General features: G+C 63.3%; 1 protein-coding gene across 4 annotated transcripts in view; it reads left to right on the plus strand.

Annotated features, from left to right (window-relative positions):
- Nucleotides 1-16,576, plus strand: part of LOC309584119 (class I histocompatibility antigen, F10 alpha chain-like) — a gene marked incomplete at its 3' end in the record, with an annotated part of 42,659 nt that extends 26,083 nt beyond the window's left edge. The window contains exons 1-8 of one of the 4 annotated variants that reach the window (XM_082300050.1): nt 9,181-9,464; nt 13,552-13,815; nt 14,456-14,731; nt 14,922-15,194; nt 15,296-15,403; nt 15,508-15,543; nt 15,663-15,695; nt 16,185-16,576. In XM_082300050.1, the coding sequence (XP_082156176.1) occupies nt 9,389-9,464; nt 13,552-13,815; nt 14,456-14,731; nt 14,922-15,194; nt 15,296-15,403; nt 15,508-15,543; nt 15,663-15,695; nt 16,185-16,201 (1,083 nt within the window). In that variant the 5' untranslated portion in view covers nt 9,181-9,388. Of the gene's footprint in view, nt 1-9,167; nt 9,465-11,738; nt 11,850-13,551; nt 13,816-14,455; nt 14,732-14,921; nt 15,195-15,295; nt 15,613-15,662; nt 15,696-16,184 lie in introns of those variants that run through there. The other 3 variants (XM_082300048.1, XM_082300053.1, XM_082300051.1) reach the window with 3 other exon arrangements.
- Between the last annotated feature and the right edge of the window lie 785 nt (nt 16,577-17,361).

Here is a 17,361-nt window from a genome sequence, read left to right on the forward strand (position 1 = left end):
TCACACGAGCAGCCCCAGCGCCACCGCGGCCTCTCCGAGCAGGAGATTCCCGGTCCAGCCGGCCCCGAGCGCCACGCGGTGCCACCGAGGACAGCCCGGAGCTGCAGGGGACAGAGGTGACCGGAGATGGCCCAGCCCCGCACCCAGCGGCCCGGAACTCTGCAGATTTGGGCTGTTTGTCCCCAAAAGCAGCTCCGAGCCTGGCAGCCCCCAGGATTCAAACGCTGGTGGATTTTCCCAGCCGCAGGAATCCAATATTTCAGTCAGTGGTTGGACTTTGTGATCTTCAAGGTCTTTTCCAACCTAAACAGTTCTGATTCTCCCACTGGATTTTCTCCATAAGGAAACCGAAACTGGAGCCAGCAGGAAAAAGCACGAGGCACAAGGAGCGGTGGAAGGAAACAAAGCAGGAACCCCCACAAGCACAGGGAAGATGGACCAGGAGCATCGAGACTCGGATCAGGGTATCTAAAGGCACCGGCAGCCCTTCAGCATCCCAGCTCTCCTTCGAGCAGCGGAATTGGAGCAGATTTGGGGCTTTTGTTCCGAGCACGGACCCTTTGGAAGAACCAGCCCCTGGAAATCGCGTTTGGTGTGGAGCTCAGTTTTCCCAGTTCAGCCTCTCCACGCAGGGATGAGGCTCAAAGGGCCGCGCTGGGCGATGCCAGGGCTTAAGAGTCTTCCTGCAAAGCCGAGCTTTGATCCCGGCAGGGCTGGGCCGAAGCGGCCGCACGGGGAGGAGGAGGAGGGAGGTGGGAGAGCAGCCGGTGTTTAACCCCGCGGCAGCGAGTGCGAACGTGAGCACACCCGGTTCCCAGGGCGGGGAATCCCGGGGGAGAATTCCCGAGGGAGGAATCCCGTGGGGATGAACCGCAGGGGAGGATCCTCGGAGACAAATACCGGGGAAAGAATCTCGGGGAAGGAATCTCGGGGGAAGGAATCTCGGGGGAGGAATCCGGAGGGAAGGAATCCTGGGGGAAGGAATCCCGGGGGGAGGAATCCCGGCGGAAGGAATCTCGGGGGAGGAATCCTGCGTGGGGGGAATGCAGGATTGAGGAATTGAGGAATTCATCCCGTTCAATTGAGCAGCAGTGAAGCGGTGCCCGGCGCACCAAGGAAACTCAAACACAAAAGCCCCGCCGGGATCCCAGCCCCGCACCCACCCCCCGCCAGTTCCTGTCCCCCACCAATCGGGGGGGCCCAGCGGACACGACCCCCAGTGCCTGCACCCTGCAGGGGTGGGGGGCTCCCCGCAGCCCCCGCTCGCCCCTCGGGCTAAGACCGTGTAGCCCTCCTCGCCCTCCATGGCTCGGCGGAGCCGGGGGCACAGGCTGGGGACAAGGGGTGGGGACGCGGGGTGGGGACACACAGGAGAGGACACGAAGCCACAGCGCCTCTGAGCGCTGGCGCTGGCCCGGGGTGGGGCGTGAGTGGCAGCGGGACCGGAGCTTCCTGCCCCCTCTGCAGCCCTGACACCCCGGGGAGGGGCACCGAGGGGCTGGGGGGGTGGTGGGATTTTGTCTCCAGAGGAAGGAAAATCGGGATACGGGGCAGCTTCCCACAGAGGAAAGGAGAAGGAGCTGTGGCAGGAGCTACTGCAAGAGAAAAACCCCTCCTCACCCCATAAAATGCTGAAAAGAAAAGATCAAGAGGTTGGTCCTGATCTCTGAGAGGTGAGAATCAATAAAATATCATTGAAGGAGAAATAAAACGTTGAGAGTTGATCAATGAAAAGCCAGAGGTATCCGAAAATAGACACAAATTGTTCTGTGGAGCTCCCAGCCCAGGCTTTCCCAGCCCTGGGTGTGGAGTGGCACCGGCTCAGCGGGAAGCCCTGGGACCTCATTTCTCCTACCCCCTAATTCAGAGCAATTTATTTGGCGAAGTAATTATTACTTAATCGCTGTTTAATTATCCCTGAGCTGCTTTGCTCCTCTACTATGCACAGGCCAGCACAGGCTCAGGGGCTGCAGGGCTGCCCTGTCCTGCCAGGGCTCTGTGCATCGCTTTGATTTCCCCCAAAAAGGGAAAATGGCCCCAAACCCCTTGGGCAGAGCGCAGGAGGAGAGGGAGATTTCTGGTAGAAAACTCCCAAAGTCGTTTATGCCCAGCTTGGGAAGAACAGCCCAAGCCAAGCGGAGCTGGGACCCCCCAGCAGCGCCTCTCTGCCGCCCCAGCTGAAGCCCTCGCTGGCTGCTCCAGGCTGGATGAGCAGACTGGGAGCACTGGGAAGGGGCCCCGGCTCGGGCCGCAGCCCCCGGGGCAGCCCCACGGCAGCTCCAAGGCTCCGCCAGCCGGGATGGAACGTGGGAGGGGGAGCAGGGCAAGGGCCGGGGCTGTCGGTGCCCAGGAGACACAAGGGACAGCGGGGGCACTGCACAAGCATTTCATGCAAAAGTAACAATAACTGGGTGAACAACCACAACCGCAACATTGGCCCTGTGAGTGCTGGTGGGAGTCACACAAGGCCATTTCACAGACTCACAGAATCCTCTGAGCTGGAAGGAACCCACAAGGATCGTGGAGTCCAACTCTAAAGGGAACGGGCCCCGTGGGGTCAAATCACAACCTTGGCATCACTGGCAGCGTGCCCCAGCCAAGGGCACATTCCTGGGGAAGCCCAGGTTTTACACCTATCTTCATCTATATCCATATCTATCTATATCTATCCATCCATCTACAGGGTTACTCTATATGTGGCATTACAGAAACAGGATCAGTTCTGGGATGGTCCAAGAAGGAGCAAGAAACCCCCAGCTGCAGCCCAGGCAGCCACACATCAGCTTCCACATCATCTCCTCTTCCTGCAGCTTCATCTCCTGGAGACCAGGCACCGAGGTGACCCTGCAAAGTGGCACTGAGGTGACCCTGAGAGCCAGTGCAAGGCAGACGCTGCGGCTGAGGAAGGACATCCCCGTGCTGGGGGGGAAGAGGCGAAGCTGAACCTGCCCAGCAGGGAGAAGGTCCTCTCTGCATCCCCCGTCACGGGGCAGTTTGGGCCCTGCTGCAGAGATACGGCCGCGGATTTGAGCAGGTCCCGCTCCTGAGTTCACCCTCTCCAAGGAACGCACACTCTGCATCGCCCAGGACCTCGACCCTGCAAGGAGAAGCAGAGGCAGCGCTGGCAGCACAGGCGGACACGTCGTGCCCCCGTGCCCCCCAGGCCCTGCCCGGCTCCCCGGCACTCACGAGGAGTTGAAGCTGCTGCCGTCCCCCCAGGGCAGCCCCTGGCCCCGCCTGCGCAGCCCGAGGCAGGGATGTGCGCTCCCACAGAGGGGAAGGGGAACTCCTGGGAAGGAGAGAGGAGCGGCAGTGGGAGCTGCCCCGGCCCCTCGGGGGGACACACGCCCAGGGCTGCCCCACGCCCCGGGGCTCCTTCCCTGCGAGGCCCCGGGGCAGGGCTGCACCCACGGCCCCACAAGCACCGAGCCCGGCCCAGGAGCCCCCCAGGCTCCCCTCTGCCACCCCACAGCCCCCACGGCCCCTCACTCACCATTTCCTCATCCTTGAGCACGGCCAGGGAGGCCCCGAGCTCGGAGCACCGAGCCTGACCCTGACCCCAGGTCCCCTGATCCCTCGAGAGGAAGTCACAGACCCCGCGGTACCCGACCCAGCCCTTGGGACAGGCCAGCAGCACCGGAGCCACAGGTGCAACTGGGGTAACTGGAGTTTTACCACAGCTTCCTGCTGGACAGCGAAGGGGAGAAGGTCCGAGGATCGCCCTGCACAGGGAGCGGGGACCCCGCTCTGCCCCGGGGGGGCTGGGCCGAGGCAGCTGCCCCGCCCTTACCTGACTGCACAGCCAAGGCCACCCCCAAAGCCAGGACCAGGAGCAGCAGAACCAGCAGCGTGACAGGGGATGGGATCTGAACCACTCACCTGGAGCGGGAAAGAGCCGCTGGAGGCACTGGCCAGGGCCAGGGCCAGGGGCCAGCCTGTGGCAGGAGAACTGCCCAGGGCTGGGGGCAGCCGGGGGCGTTGGGCCCGGCCACTGCAAACCACGAGGCCTCTCCCAGAGCCCTGGGAACAGCCACAGCCCTGCCGGCCCTGTGCTCCTGGGCTGACACTGCCCCTCCCTACGGGCCACAGCGCTGGCCCTGCACTCACCCAGAAATCCTCCGAGGGTTCTTTTCTGGATGTCCCCGGTTCCTGATGCGGCCTGGGGATCCGGGGCTTCATTCACAACCCCGCGAACGGAGCAGAATTCCCTCTCCTCCAGCCCACAGCCGGCACCTCCCCGCTCAGTACAACCAGCACCTTGCTCCCGAGGCATCAGCAGTGCTGAAAAACCCTTCCGCAGGAGCCTCAGGAACAGTTTTACAACCACGGCGAAGGCCGGTTGGAAGGACCCCGATGAGGGGCCCCGGCTGGTCCCGGCCCTGCGGGAGCCCCAGGCTCAGGAGGGCGGTGCCGGCTCAGTGCCGCCCTTCCCCGCCTGTGCCCTTCCTGCAGCCTGGTGGCGACAGAGGAGCTGTGCTCGTGTGGCTGCTGTAACCGAGCCCAAAGCAACTTCCCCCAAAGCGGAGCCTCCACCTTCAGCAGACGCTGCCAGGACAGACACAAAGCTCTCAGCTTCTGGGCTCCGCTTACAAAGGGAGCAGCTCCATCCCCACCTGCCCGGATATTCCCGTTCTGGCACGGTGCCGATTCTAAAAGTAACATATTTTGGGCACAGATATGGAATACAATAATGCTGTGCCTTACCCATGACAAAAATTCATAAAATAATAAGAAAGCCAACAGTAGCAGCAGCATTGGCACCGTAACAGTGCCGGAGGTCACACAAGGCCACTTCACAGAATCACAGAATCCTCTGAGTTGGACGGGACCCACGAGGGTCACCGAGTCCAGCTCTTAAGGGAACGGCCCGCGTGGGGATTGAACCAAAACCTTGGCATTATTAGCACCGTGCTCCTGAATCAGGGGGATGGGGAAGCAGAGAGTAAATGATTCACTAAGAATTGGTTTGTTAGGAGCAATGCATACCGCTTGCCCAACACTTATTGTGCCTACCAAAGCAGGATGAGAAGATATGAGACTATTGATAAAGGCGAAGGAATCTTGACCAAAGATCCTGGTTTTAACCTAAAGCTAACTCAAACCACTCTTGAAGTTTGCACTTAGCCCAGGGACATAAAGAGCACGCGCAGGGAGGAAAGGTGAAAAGTTCGGGATGAGGAAGACCCTTTACTTCATCTGAGGAAGACTCTTATTTCATCTCGGAGACCCCTGCCCGCGACCACCAGACAACGCTGCGCAAGCGCAACGCGGATGTAAATGACTTTTGGGCTCATTGTAATACGAGGTGAGGCTGGGCGGGGCCAGGTAATGAATATGTATAGGCAGATTGGGAAACGCAATGAATATGGAACTTGTAACCCGATAAATACCAAGCTGAACGCAGCTGTCGGCACGCATGGCTTTGGAGGAGCGATCCCCCGTGCGTCCCAGCGCTGGAATAAACACACCTCCTGTACTACTTATTCCAGTAGCGGAGTCTTTCCCGCTCATCACTCCTGCCGAGGCAGCAGCGGGAAGGAGACCGCGGGCAGCCGCTCCCGCAGCGCCCTCACGCCAGGGCCAACACGGCGCCCACACGGCACAACGAAGCCGCCACAGCCCCCTGCCGCCCCCTCCGCCCGCAGCCAGCCCCGAGCCCCGCCAGAACCGAGCGCTGAACTCACTCGCGGCTCTGCCGTGGTTGCCGTCCCCTTAAACCAGCTCTCCTCTGCTCCGTTCCGGCCAGCGACGGACGAGGAGTGACGGCGAAAGCTGCCCATCGGGCGCTGGCCCGTTCTTCTCTTCCCTGCCCTCTCGGGTCTCGCAGCGTCACCGGCCCGAGCTCAGCCCGCCCGGGGCCGGCTCGAACGTTCCCCGGCCGGGGCGAGCAGCTCCCGCAGCCTCCTCAGCCCCGGAGCCCTCGCAGCCCTCGCTCTTTCGGGCCGTTCCCGCCGCCCGCAGTGAGGGGCGCGGGGGCTCCTCCTGAACTCCCCTGCCCTCGGTCCCTCCTGGGCACGGCCGGGCATTAGCCCGGCTCCCGGGGCTGTCCCGGCACCGCCTGCTGCCACAGGGCACGGCGTTGCTGTAGAGTTTGTTGTTAAACCCAACAACAGATCTGGGGCGGGATTCAAGCCTAGAAACCCTCGAGGAGCCCTCGGGAGCTCGGAGCAGCACGAAGGGCTTAAGGATCCCCCGGGACCTCCAAGCAGCAGCTCTGCAGCCCAGAATGGAGATGATTCCAGACCCCACGGTCCATCCCGGGGTTGCAGATGTGAGAGCGGAGCAGGCACCGAGCTGCTGGATGGAGCTTCCAGCCCCCGTCGGATCCATCGGGGTACGACAGAGTCAGTGATGGGCGTCTGTCGGGGCTCGGTGTCTGTCAGCGTTTGCAATCCACGTGGATGAGCCGAGTCCACACTGGCAGCGATCCCCACCGCCACCTGCTCTCTCTCCTCTCCTTTCCATGACAGATTTTGTGCTGCTTCCTTTCACTCTAATGACCTGGAAAGCAAAATCCACAGCTGGCCCACGGCCATCCCTGCTGCCTTCCACGTCTCCAGCCTTGATCCTCCATCCACTCCCTGCCAGCTCGGAGGAAGGCAATTGCACCCACTGGCACCACGTCCCTCCTCTCACTGTGTCCCATTTTGCCCAGTTGGTACTTCTGTAACTGCCTGTGAGCACAGCCGGACCCTCCCTGCAGCTGGTTAATGCTGGACTGAATTATTGCACCGATTACTGGGCTGGGCCCGGCTGGGTGCCCGGGGCCACCAAACCCGCTCTGTCTCTGCCCCCCTCAACCTGGGCAGGGAACAGAACACACCAGGAAAGGCGGCAGGGTCAGCACAAGAGTAGGGAAAGATCACTCATGGAAATAACACACTCGGCTTGGGGAAATGAATTGGATTTATTATCAAACAAATCACAACAGGAGAATGAAAAGTGAAAAGCATCCTAAAAGTAACACCTTCCCCCGACCTCTTCCCGAGCTTCCCTTTATCCCCCATTCCCTCCCTCCTCCCCACCCAGGGGCACAGGGGATGGGGGTCACACTCAGGTCATGTCACTGCCTCCCCCTCAGGGACAGGAATCCTTGTCCTGCTCCAGCCCGGGGTCCCTGCCGCGGGACACAGTCCCTCAGGAGCGGGCTGCTCCAGCGGGGATCCCCCACGGCCTCACGAGTCCCGCCAGGAGCCACTTCCACGGCTCTGCAGGGGCTTCCCACGGGCTCGGGGCTCTCTCAGGCATCCCCTGCTCCGGCCCGGGCTCCTGCCGGGGCTGCAGGTGGGTCCCTGCTCCATCCCGGACTCACCCGCAGCTCCCAGCGCCTTCAGCTCCCGGTCACACGGAGCTCCGGGCGGTTCAGGGCAGCAGCAGCTCCGTGGCCTCCAGCCCGGGCCGGGCCCAGCGCCAAGAACGCTCCTCAGCCAAGGTTTCCGAGAAATGGCGGAGTGCGGGGAAAGGGAGGGGGTTCCGTGCCGTGTGCAGAGCCCGCCCCTCGCTGCGATTGGGCGGTGCTGCCGTCAGTCGTGGTTCTGGCGCGCTGATTGGTCGGAGCGGGGAGCAGCCCGGGCCCGGAGCCGCCGGCAGGGCGGCCGTGGCGCAGCAGAGGCGCCATTGGCGGAGCGTCTGTGCGGGCCCGGGAGCGGCGGCGGCGGCCGGAGCCCGCTGAGGCGGCGGCGGAGCTCGGAGGCGGCCCCAGCGCAGCGTCCGCGGACGGGGCAGCCACCTCTGTCCTACCCACAGCCCCCGGGACGAGCCAGCGCTGCTCCGGCACCGGCTCCTGCCGAGGCAGCAGCGGGAAGGAGACCGCGGGCAGCCGCTCCCGCAGCGCCCTCACGCCAGGGCCAACACGGCGCCCACACGGCACAACGAAGCCGCCACAGCCCCCTGCCGCCCCCTCCGCCCGCAGCCAGCCCCGAGCCCCGCCAGAACCGAGCGCGGCTCCCACCTGCGCTGGGGCCGCCTCCGAGCTCCGCCGCCGCCTCAGCGGTGCTTCCCAGTCACCCCCAGTATGATCCCGGTCACTCCCAGTATGTTCCAAATCACTCCCAATAGGATCCCAGTTGCCCCCAACATGATCCCAGTTGCTCCCAGTCATGCCCAGTATGGTTCATTTCACTCTCAGTCCCTCTCAGTAAGAGTTCACTGTGGCCTCATTCACCTCCAGTATGAACCCAGTCATATCTTCTATGATGCCATTTGCCCCCATTGTGGCCCCAGTTGCTCCCAGTATGAGTCTGGTCACCCCAGTATGATCCCAGTAGCCTCCAGACCCTTCCATTATGAATCTGGTTTGATCCCTGTCACCCCCAGTATGATCCCAGTCGTTCCAAGTATGATCCTGTCACTCCCAGTATGATCCCAGTATGACCCCAGCATGGGCCAGCTGCTCCCAGGATGATCCCAGTTGCCCCTTGCATTTTTCCAATTGTGTCTTTTCACCACCACTATGGTTCCAGTCACTCCCAGTAGGATTCCAGTCAGTCCCAGGATGATCCCAGTCATGCCCACTATATCCCAGGAACACCCAGTTGCTCTCAGCATGCTTCCAATAGCCCTCAGTGTGGTCCCAGTATATCCCAGTATGATCCCTGGTGCCCCAGTTCTGCTTCCCCTGGGTTCTGGTCCCGATCCTGGTGTATCCCAGTGTCCCAGTCTGTCCCATCCCATCCCAGCCTGTCCCTCTCTGTCCTGGTCCCTGCCCAGCAGCTGCCACCATTTCCCAGATCCTGCTCCCCCCCACCCCATTCCTGGGCACTGGGACCCCCCTGCATCTCCTTCCCCAGCTCCGGGACCCCCCTGCACCCCCTGACCCTGCACCAACACCCCCCTGCCCCCTTTTCCGGGTATCCACCTCTCCCAGCCGCTGGATCCCCCTTTTCCCTGACCCCGGGGACCCATGGACCCCTCATTCCCGGCCATCCCGGGGCACCTCAGCCCCAGGCCTCTCTTTGCTGGGAAACCCGAACTGGGCATGGGGCTCTGCAGCTGCTCTGGGATTTGTGATCACCCAAAGGAAAGGGAGAGGAGAGGGAGAGAGAGAAGGAGATTCAGAATCAGGGATCGGGGTCACAGTGCCCAGTCCTGCTCCCTCGGGGGTGGGGCCCCGCACCCGCAGGACAAAATGGATCTGCGGGTCCCGGAGCTTTCCCCGCTTTGGGCCGAACCCAGCGGGTTCCAGGCAGAGTTTGGCCGCAGGGCCCGGGAGTTCAGCCCAGCCCGGCACAGGGGTCCCACAGGGCGTGGCCGGGGAGGGTTCGGGGAGGGGATCCAGGTGAATTCCCTGGAATTCCCCCTTTTCCCCTCCCCCCCCCCGCGCTCCCTCGGTCACTTTCGCTTTCGCGTTTCCCAAACTGCGCCACAGCTGCGCTCGGTGACGGCTGCGATGGCTCCAGCGCTGGGTCTGGGGGTGCTCTTGGGGCTCCTGGGGCTCCTGGGGGCCCCGGGGGAAGCGACGAAAGGTGAGTGGGACCCCCGGCACCGGGACCCCCCTGAATCGCAATTCCCGGGCACCGGGACCCCCCTGAACCTCCATTTCCGGCCACCGGGACCCCCCTGAACCGCAATTCCCCGGCACCGGGACCCCCCTGAACCTCCATTTCCGGCCACCGGGAACCCCCTAAACCCCCATTCCCGGGCACGGGACTCCCCCGGCACCCCCATTTTTGGTCCTGTGTCCCCCCTCCATCCCCTTCCCCAGCATCGGGACCCCCCTGTCCCCCCTTATCTGGCACCGGGACCCCCCTGAACCGCCATTCCCGGGCACGGGGATCCCCCTGGACCCCCATTCCCGGGCATCAGAATCCACTGAGCCCCCATTCCCGAGCACGCGGACCCCCTTGAACGTTCATTTCCTGGCACCGGGACCCTCCTGTACCCCTTTCCCCAGCACCGGGAACCCCCGGACCGCCTTATGTGGCACCGGGACCCCCCTGAACTTCCACTATCGGGTGCCGATAATCCGAATTCTGGGAAGGGAATCACCTGATCCCCCATTCCTGGGGATCGGGACCCCCCTGAACCCCCTTATCTGGGACTGGGACCCCCTCCTGCACCCCCTTCACGTGTCCCAGGGGGTCCCGGCGGGTCCCAGGGGGTCCCAAGCGGTTGTCGCGGGGTCCCAGGGGGGTCGCAGCGCGGATCCAGTGGGATCCAGCTGAATTCCCGGGAATTCCCCTTTTGTCCCCGTCCCCTCCCCCCCCCCCCCAGCTCCCTCGGTCACTTTCGCGTCTCCCAAGCTGCGGCAGCGGGATCTGCCCGGCGCCTGCCCCGGCACCGGAACCGCCCTGCACCCCCATTCCTGGGCAGAGAGACCCCTCTGAACCCCCATTCCTGAGCACCGGGACCCGCCTGAACCCCCATTCCCAGCACCGGGACCCTCCTGCACCCCCATTCCTGGGCACAGAGACCCCCCCTGAACCCCGATTTCCGGGAATAGAACTCCCCTGAGCCCCCGATTCCTGGGTACAGGGACTCCTCTGGATCTCCATTTCAGGGGAACCGAGACCAATTCCCCATCTCGGGGACCCCCTGAACCCCCAATTCCTGGGCACCGGGACCCCCCTGAACCCCGAATTCCGGGAAGGAAACTCCCCTGAACCCCCATTTCAGGGTACAGGGACCCCCCTGCACCCCCTTATCCGGCACCGGGACCCCCCTGCACCCCCATTCCTGGGCACAGAGACCCCCCTGCACCCCCATCTCCCGGCACCGGGACCCCCCTGAACCCCGAAACCCGGGAAGGGAGCCCCCCCCCCCCCCCCCGAACCCCATTTCCTGGGCACGGGGACCCCCCTGAATGTCCCTTTCCGGGCACTAGAACAGCCCCCACCCCAATTTGTGGGCTCGGGCACCGCCCTGAACCCCGACTCGTGGGCATCAGCACCCCCCGACCCTCCATTTCTGGGCACCGGGACCCCTTTGAACCCCGAATCCCAGGAGGGGAAGCCCCCGACCCCCTTTTCCGGGGGACTGGGACCCCCCTGCATCCCTTTATCTGGCACCAGGACCCCCTGAACCCCTTATCCTGCACCAGTGCCCCTCGCACCCCCTTTCCCGGCCCTCTCCTCTCCCAGCCCCCACTTTTCCCTGATCCAGGGACCCCCTGCACCCCCATTCCTGCCTTTCCCAGCCCCCAGCCCCCTTTTTCCTCAACACCGGGGGTCCCTGGACCTCCTTTCCTGGGCACTGGGACCCCCCGGATTCCCCATCCCGCCTCTCCCAGTGCCCTCACCCCGCTTTCCTTGACCTGGGAGCCCCTGAACCCCCATTTCAGGGTACTGGGGCACCCCTGCACCTCCTTATCCGGGACTGGGACCCCCTCCTGGATCCCCTTCACGTCTTCTGGGACCCCCTGCACCCCTTCCAGGGCATCCCGCCCTTCCCCAGACCCCAGACCCGCCCTTTTCCTTCACCTTTGGACCCCCCAGGTCTCCCAAATTTCCGTGTCCCCCCAGTTCTCCACTCCCGGCGCTTCCCAAAAGGGGGTCCCAGAGGGCTCCAGGGGGGTCGCAGCGGGGATCCAGAGGGATCCAGAGGAATTCCCCTTTCCCCAGCCCCTCCCCTTCCCCCCCCGCGCTCCCTCGGTCTCCTTCGCTTCCGCGTCCCAACCTGCGAGACCGCGATCTGCCCAGTGACCTGTGACGTCACACCGGAATCGGATCTCCATTGGCCGGCAGGAAATAGAGGCGCCAATGGCGGGGCCGGAGGCGGTGCTGGGGGCGGGGCCAGGGCTGGGGCGGGGCCGAGCGGGGCCGAGCGGAGCAGCGCGATGGCTCCAGCGCTGGGTCTGGGGGTGCTCTTGGGGCTCCTGGGGCTCCTGGGGACCCCGGGGCGGGCGACGAAAGGTGAGTGGGACCCCCGGCACTGGGACCCCCTGAATTTCCATTTCCGGCCACCAGGAACCCCCTAAACCCCCATTCCCGGGCACAGGAACCCCCCGGAACCCCCATTTTTGGTCCTGTGACCCCCCCTCCATCCCCTTCCCCAGCACCGGGACCCCCCTGTACCCCCTTATCTGGCACCGGGACCCCCCTGAACCGCCATTCCCGGGCACGGGGATCCCCCTGGACCCTCATTCCCGGGCGTCAGAATCCACTGAGCCCCCATTCCCGAGCACGGGGACCCCCCTGAACGTTCATTTCCTGGCACCGGGACCCCCCTGTACCCCTTTCCCCAGCACCGGGAACCCCCGGACCGCCTTATGTGGCACCGGGACCCCCCTGAACTTCCATTTTCGGGTACCGAGACCCCCTCGAATCCGAATTCTGGGAAGGGAATCCCCTGATCCTCATTCCTGGGGATCAGGACCCCCCTGCACCCCCATTCCTGGGCACCGGGACCCCCCTGAACCCCGAATTCCGGGAAGGAAACTCCCCTGACCCCCCTTTCCCGGGCACCGGGACCCCCTGCACCCCCTTATCCGGGACTGGGACCCCCCTGTACCCCCGTCAGTGCTCTGGGACCCCCCTGCACCCCCTTATCCGGGACTGGGACCCCTCTGCACCCCCTTCCCGGGCATCCCGCCCTTCCCAGACCGCAGTCCCGCCCTTTTCCTCGGCTTTTGGATCCCCCAGATCTCCCAAATTTCTGTGTCCCCCTTGTTTTCCACTCCCACCGCTTCCTGAAAGGGGCTCCCGGAGGCTCCCGGGCGTCCCAGGGGTCTCCAGGGGGGTCGCGGCAGCGGGGATCCAGTGGGATCCAGCTGAATTCCCTGGAATTCCCCTTTTCCCCCCTCCTCTCCCCCCGCGCTCCCTCGGTCTCTTTGGCTTTCGCGTCTCCCAAACTTCGCCCCGGGCTCCGCCCGCCTCTCCCAGCCCCAGCCCCCCTTTCCCGTGTCCCAGGGACCCCCTGCACCCCCATTCCTGCCTTTCCCAGCACCCAGACCCCGCTTCTCTCCACACCGGGGACCCCTGGATCCCCTTTCGTGGGCACAGGGACCCCCTGGACCCCCCATCCCGCCTCTCCCAGTCCCTTCCTTGAACCTCGAACCCTTCCCGGCTCTCCCAGTTCCGCTTCCTGAGCCTTGGACACCCCCAGACCCCTCCAGTCTCTGCGTCCCCCCAGCTCTTCACCTCCTGCGCTTTCTGATGGGGGTCCCAGGGATCCGGGAGGGTCCCAGGGGGGATTCTGGGCTCTGGGACCCCCCTGAATTTCCAGTCCTGGGCACTGGGGCCGCCCTGCACTCCTTTATCCTGCACCAATCCCACCCGATATTTCCTTCCCGGCCTTCCCCAGTCCCCAGACCCCCCCTTTTCCTTGACCCTGAGACCCCCTGGACCCCCATTCCCGCTTTTCTCAGCCCCCAGCCCCCCCTTTCCTCTGCATCAAGGACCCCCGAGCCCCCCATTCCGGCTATCCCAGGTCTCCCCACCTCATGACTCCTCTTTCCCTGGCACTGGGGACCCCTGGACCCCTTTTCTGGGCACAGGGACTCCCTGCACCCCCTTTTCCTGGGTCATGAGATCCCCAAGCCCTTCCCAGCTCTCCCAGTTCCCCTTTCATTGATCCATAACCCCCCCGACCCCCCAAATCTCCGTGTCCCCCCAGTTCTCCACTCCCTGCGGTACCTGTCTGTGTCGGTGTCGGAGCCCGGTCCGGGGGTCCCCCAGTTCGTGATCATGGGGTTCCTGGATGGGATCCCCTTCCAGCGCTATGACAGCGAGCGGGGCCGGGATGAGCCGCTGACGCCGTGGATGGAGAAGGGACCCGAGCCGGGATATTGGGATCGCGAGACTGAGATCTCTAAGAGGAACCAGCAGGTGGATGCTGTGAACCTGGAGACAGCGCGGGCCCGGTACAACCAGAGCAGGGGTGAGTGGGGGGAGCCGGGGCCGGGCTGGGATCTGTGGGGCCGGGATGGGATCTGTGGGGCCGGGATGGGATCTGTGGGGCCGGGATGGGATCTGTGGGGCTGGAACGAGATCTGTGGGGCTGGGCTGGGATCTGTGTGGCTGGAATGGGATCTGTGGGACCGGGATGGGATCTGTGGGGCCGGGATGGGATCTGTGGGGCCGGGCTGGGATCTGTGGGGCTGGGCTGGGATCTGTGGGGCTGGGATGGGATCCGTGGGGCTGGGATGGGATCCGTGGGGCTGGGATGGGATCCGTGGGGCTGGGAATCTGTGGGGCCGGGCTGGGGATCTGTGGGGCCAAGATGGGATCCGTGGGGCTGGAATGGGATCTGTGGGGCTGGAATGGCACCCGTGGGGCTGGAATGGGATCAATGGGGCCGGGCTGGGGTCTGTGGGGATGGGCTGGGATCTGTGGGGCTGGGATGGGATCCGTGGGGCTTGGATGGGATCCGTGGGGCTGAGATGGGATCTCTTGTGATCCCTGGGTTTGGGATGGGGCTCCAAGGGGCTGGGATGGGATCTGTCGGTTTCCATTGGACTCTGGGGCTCCGTGGGGCTGGGACACAATTCCATGGGTCTCTGTGGGTCCGATCCCCCCAGGTCTCCACACAGTGCAGCGGGTTTCTGGCTGTGACCTCCTGTCCGATGGGAGCGTCCGTGGATCCACTCGGTTCGGCTACGACGGGCGGGATTTCCTCTCCTTCGAGCTGGGATCCCAGGGCTTTGTGCCGGCCGACGGCGCTGCCCAGGTCACCACGAGGCGCTTGAATAGTGACGGGGTCACGGTGGAGGATTGGACGAATTACCTGGAGCACATCTGCCCAGAATGGATCAGGAAATACGTCGGATATGGGCGGGAGGCGCTGGAGCGCAAAGGTGGGAGCAGAATTCCTGTGGGAATCTGGGATTTGGGAATGGAGGACCTGGGAACACGGGAATTCCTGTGGGAATTCCATGGGTGGATCTCACCCCTGTCCCATTCCTGTGGGAATTCCATGGGTGGATCTCACCCCCATCCCTTTCCCCTGGAATTCCATGGATGCATCTCACCATTGTCCCATTCCAGAGCCCCCCGATGTCCACGTGTCCGGAAAAGAGGAATTCGGGACGCTGATCTTGTCCTGCCACGCCTACGGATTCTACCCCAGGCCCATCGCGGTCAGCTGGATGAAGGGGGATGAAATCCGGGATCAGGAGACGGAGTGGGGCGGGGTCGTTCCCAACAGCGACGGCACCTTCCACACCTGGGCCAGGATCGAGGCGCGGCCGGAGGAGCGGGAGCAGTACCGGTGCCGGGTGGAGCATTCCGGAATGCCAGAGCCCGGGATCTTTGCCTGGGGTGAGGCTGGGAGTGTGGGAATTGGGAATGTGGGAATTGGGAATGTGGGAATTCCCAACTGGGGATTCCTCTCCCCCTCCTCACTGTCCCGCGTTTCCCAGAGCCGGAATCTGGCGGGAATCTCACCCTGGTGGTCGCTGTGTCCGTCATCGCTGCCATCGTCATCCTCGTTCTCCTCGTCGGATTCATCATCTGGAAGCTCCAATCCGGTATGGGGTCGACACAGGATGGGGGTTGGGAAGGGCCACGGATCCACCCGGCACCATTCCGGGAATCCCCCAGCACAGGTGCTGATCCCACTTTATTTCCACAGGGAGGAGGCAGAAGCATGGATACAGCCTGCCAGCCGGTGAGTACCAGCGGTGGATCCGGCTCCGGATCCCCTCCGTGCGGATCCCAGGATGGATCCTGGGGGTAATCCCAATGTGTGATCTGTGCTGGAATCTCATGGATCTTCTCTTTCTGCAGGAAAAGATGTGGGAATCAATGGCTCAACCGCAGGTACGGAGTGGGATCAGGGTGGGATTCCAGAGGGGAATCAGGGAAGGATGGATGGAGTGGGATCAGGTGGGATGGATGGAGCAGGATTGGTGTGGGATGGATGGAGTGGGATTGGTGTGGGATGGATGGAGCAGGATTGGGGTGGGATGGATGGAGCAGGATCAGGTGGGATGGATGGAGCAGGATTGGGGTGGGATGGATGGAGCAGGATCAGGTGGGATGGATGGAGCAGGATTGGGGTGGGATGGATGGAGTGGGATTGGTGTGGGATGGATGGAGCAGGATTGGGGTGGGATGGATGGAGCAGGATTGGGGTGGGATGGATGGAGCAGGATCAGGTGGGATGGATGGAGCAGGATTGCAGCAGGATTGGGGTGGGATCAGGTGAGATTCCAGAGCAGCTCCTGCTCTCCATGGGCTCCACAGGCAGGTCCATCCTGTGGGATGGGGACAGGGACAGGGTGACACTGTGATCCTCTCTCATCCCAGTACAAATCACTGCCTGAGTGATCCACGCAGCGGAGCCGGAGCCGGCCCCTTCTCTCTTCAGATTCAGCAGATTCAGCCAAGCTCATCCCACTGCTTCCACCCATCCCGGCCCTGCCCATCCCAGCCCTGTCCATCCCGGCCTCTCCCATCCTGGCACTGTCCATCCCACTGCTCCCGCCCATCCCAGCCTCTCCCATCCCAGTTCTGTCCATCCTGGCCTCTCCCATCCCATCCCTGTCCATCCTGCTGCCCCCACCCACCCCACAGCTCTTCCCAATTTTGCATATTTTAAAGCCAAGAACCACAATTATTCCTGATGCTTTGAGTTTGATGTGAAATTATCTTTCTTTGGCCAATGAATCCTGCTTTGGGCAATAAATCTGGGTTCCCTCCTCCGGTGTCCAGCAGTTCCTCTCTGGGAGCCAGGAATGGCAATGGGGACACTGGGGACTGGGATGGGGACACTGGGAGCAGGTTGGAGACACCAGGAACGGGAAATGGGGACATCAGGACTGGGATGGGAACACCAGGACTGGGATGGGGACACTGGGAGAAGGATGGGGACATCAGGACTGGGATGGGAACACCAGGACTGGGATGGGGACACCGGGAGCAGGATGGGGACACCGGAAGCAGGATGGGGACACCAGGACCAGGTTGGGAACACCAGGAGCAGGATCAGGTTGGAGACACCAGGAGCAGGACGAGGATGGGGACACCAGGATCAGGGTGGGGATACCAGGATCAGGATGGGGACACCAGGAGCAGGATGGGGACACCAGGAGCAGGATGGGGACACCAGGAGCAGGATGGGGACTTGGACTTGCCACCCACGCCTGGCTCCATCCCCCAGGATTCATTTCCCACTCCATGTCCCATGTCCAAGGTGTCCCCAGGAGATTTTGGCCACATCGGGCTCCTGGAGGGGCAATGGGGTGGGGGGAGGGGTCAGGCCAGGCCTCGTTGTCCCCAACAGTCCTTGAGTGTCCCAAAATCGGGGTTCGGGGTCTCGGAGCATGAGCGTGACAGGAGCACAGCAGGGAGATGGACATGGGATCACACTGACCATGAGATGACCAAAATACAACTATGAGGTGACCATGACCACGGACAGGATGACTGTGACTGTGACCATCACCGTGAGATGACCATGACACAACCCCAACCCTGACCATGA

Source organism: Coloeus monedula (assembly GCF_965178545.1).
Source record: "Coloeus monedula genome assembly, chromosome: 36".
Taxonomy (NCBI): domain Eukaryota; kingdom Metazoa; phylum Chordata; class Aves; order Passeriformes; family Corvidae; genus Coloeus; species Coloeus monedula.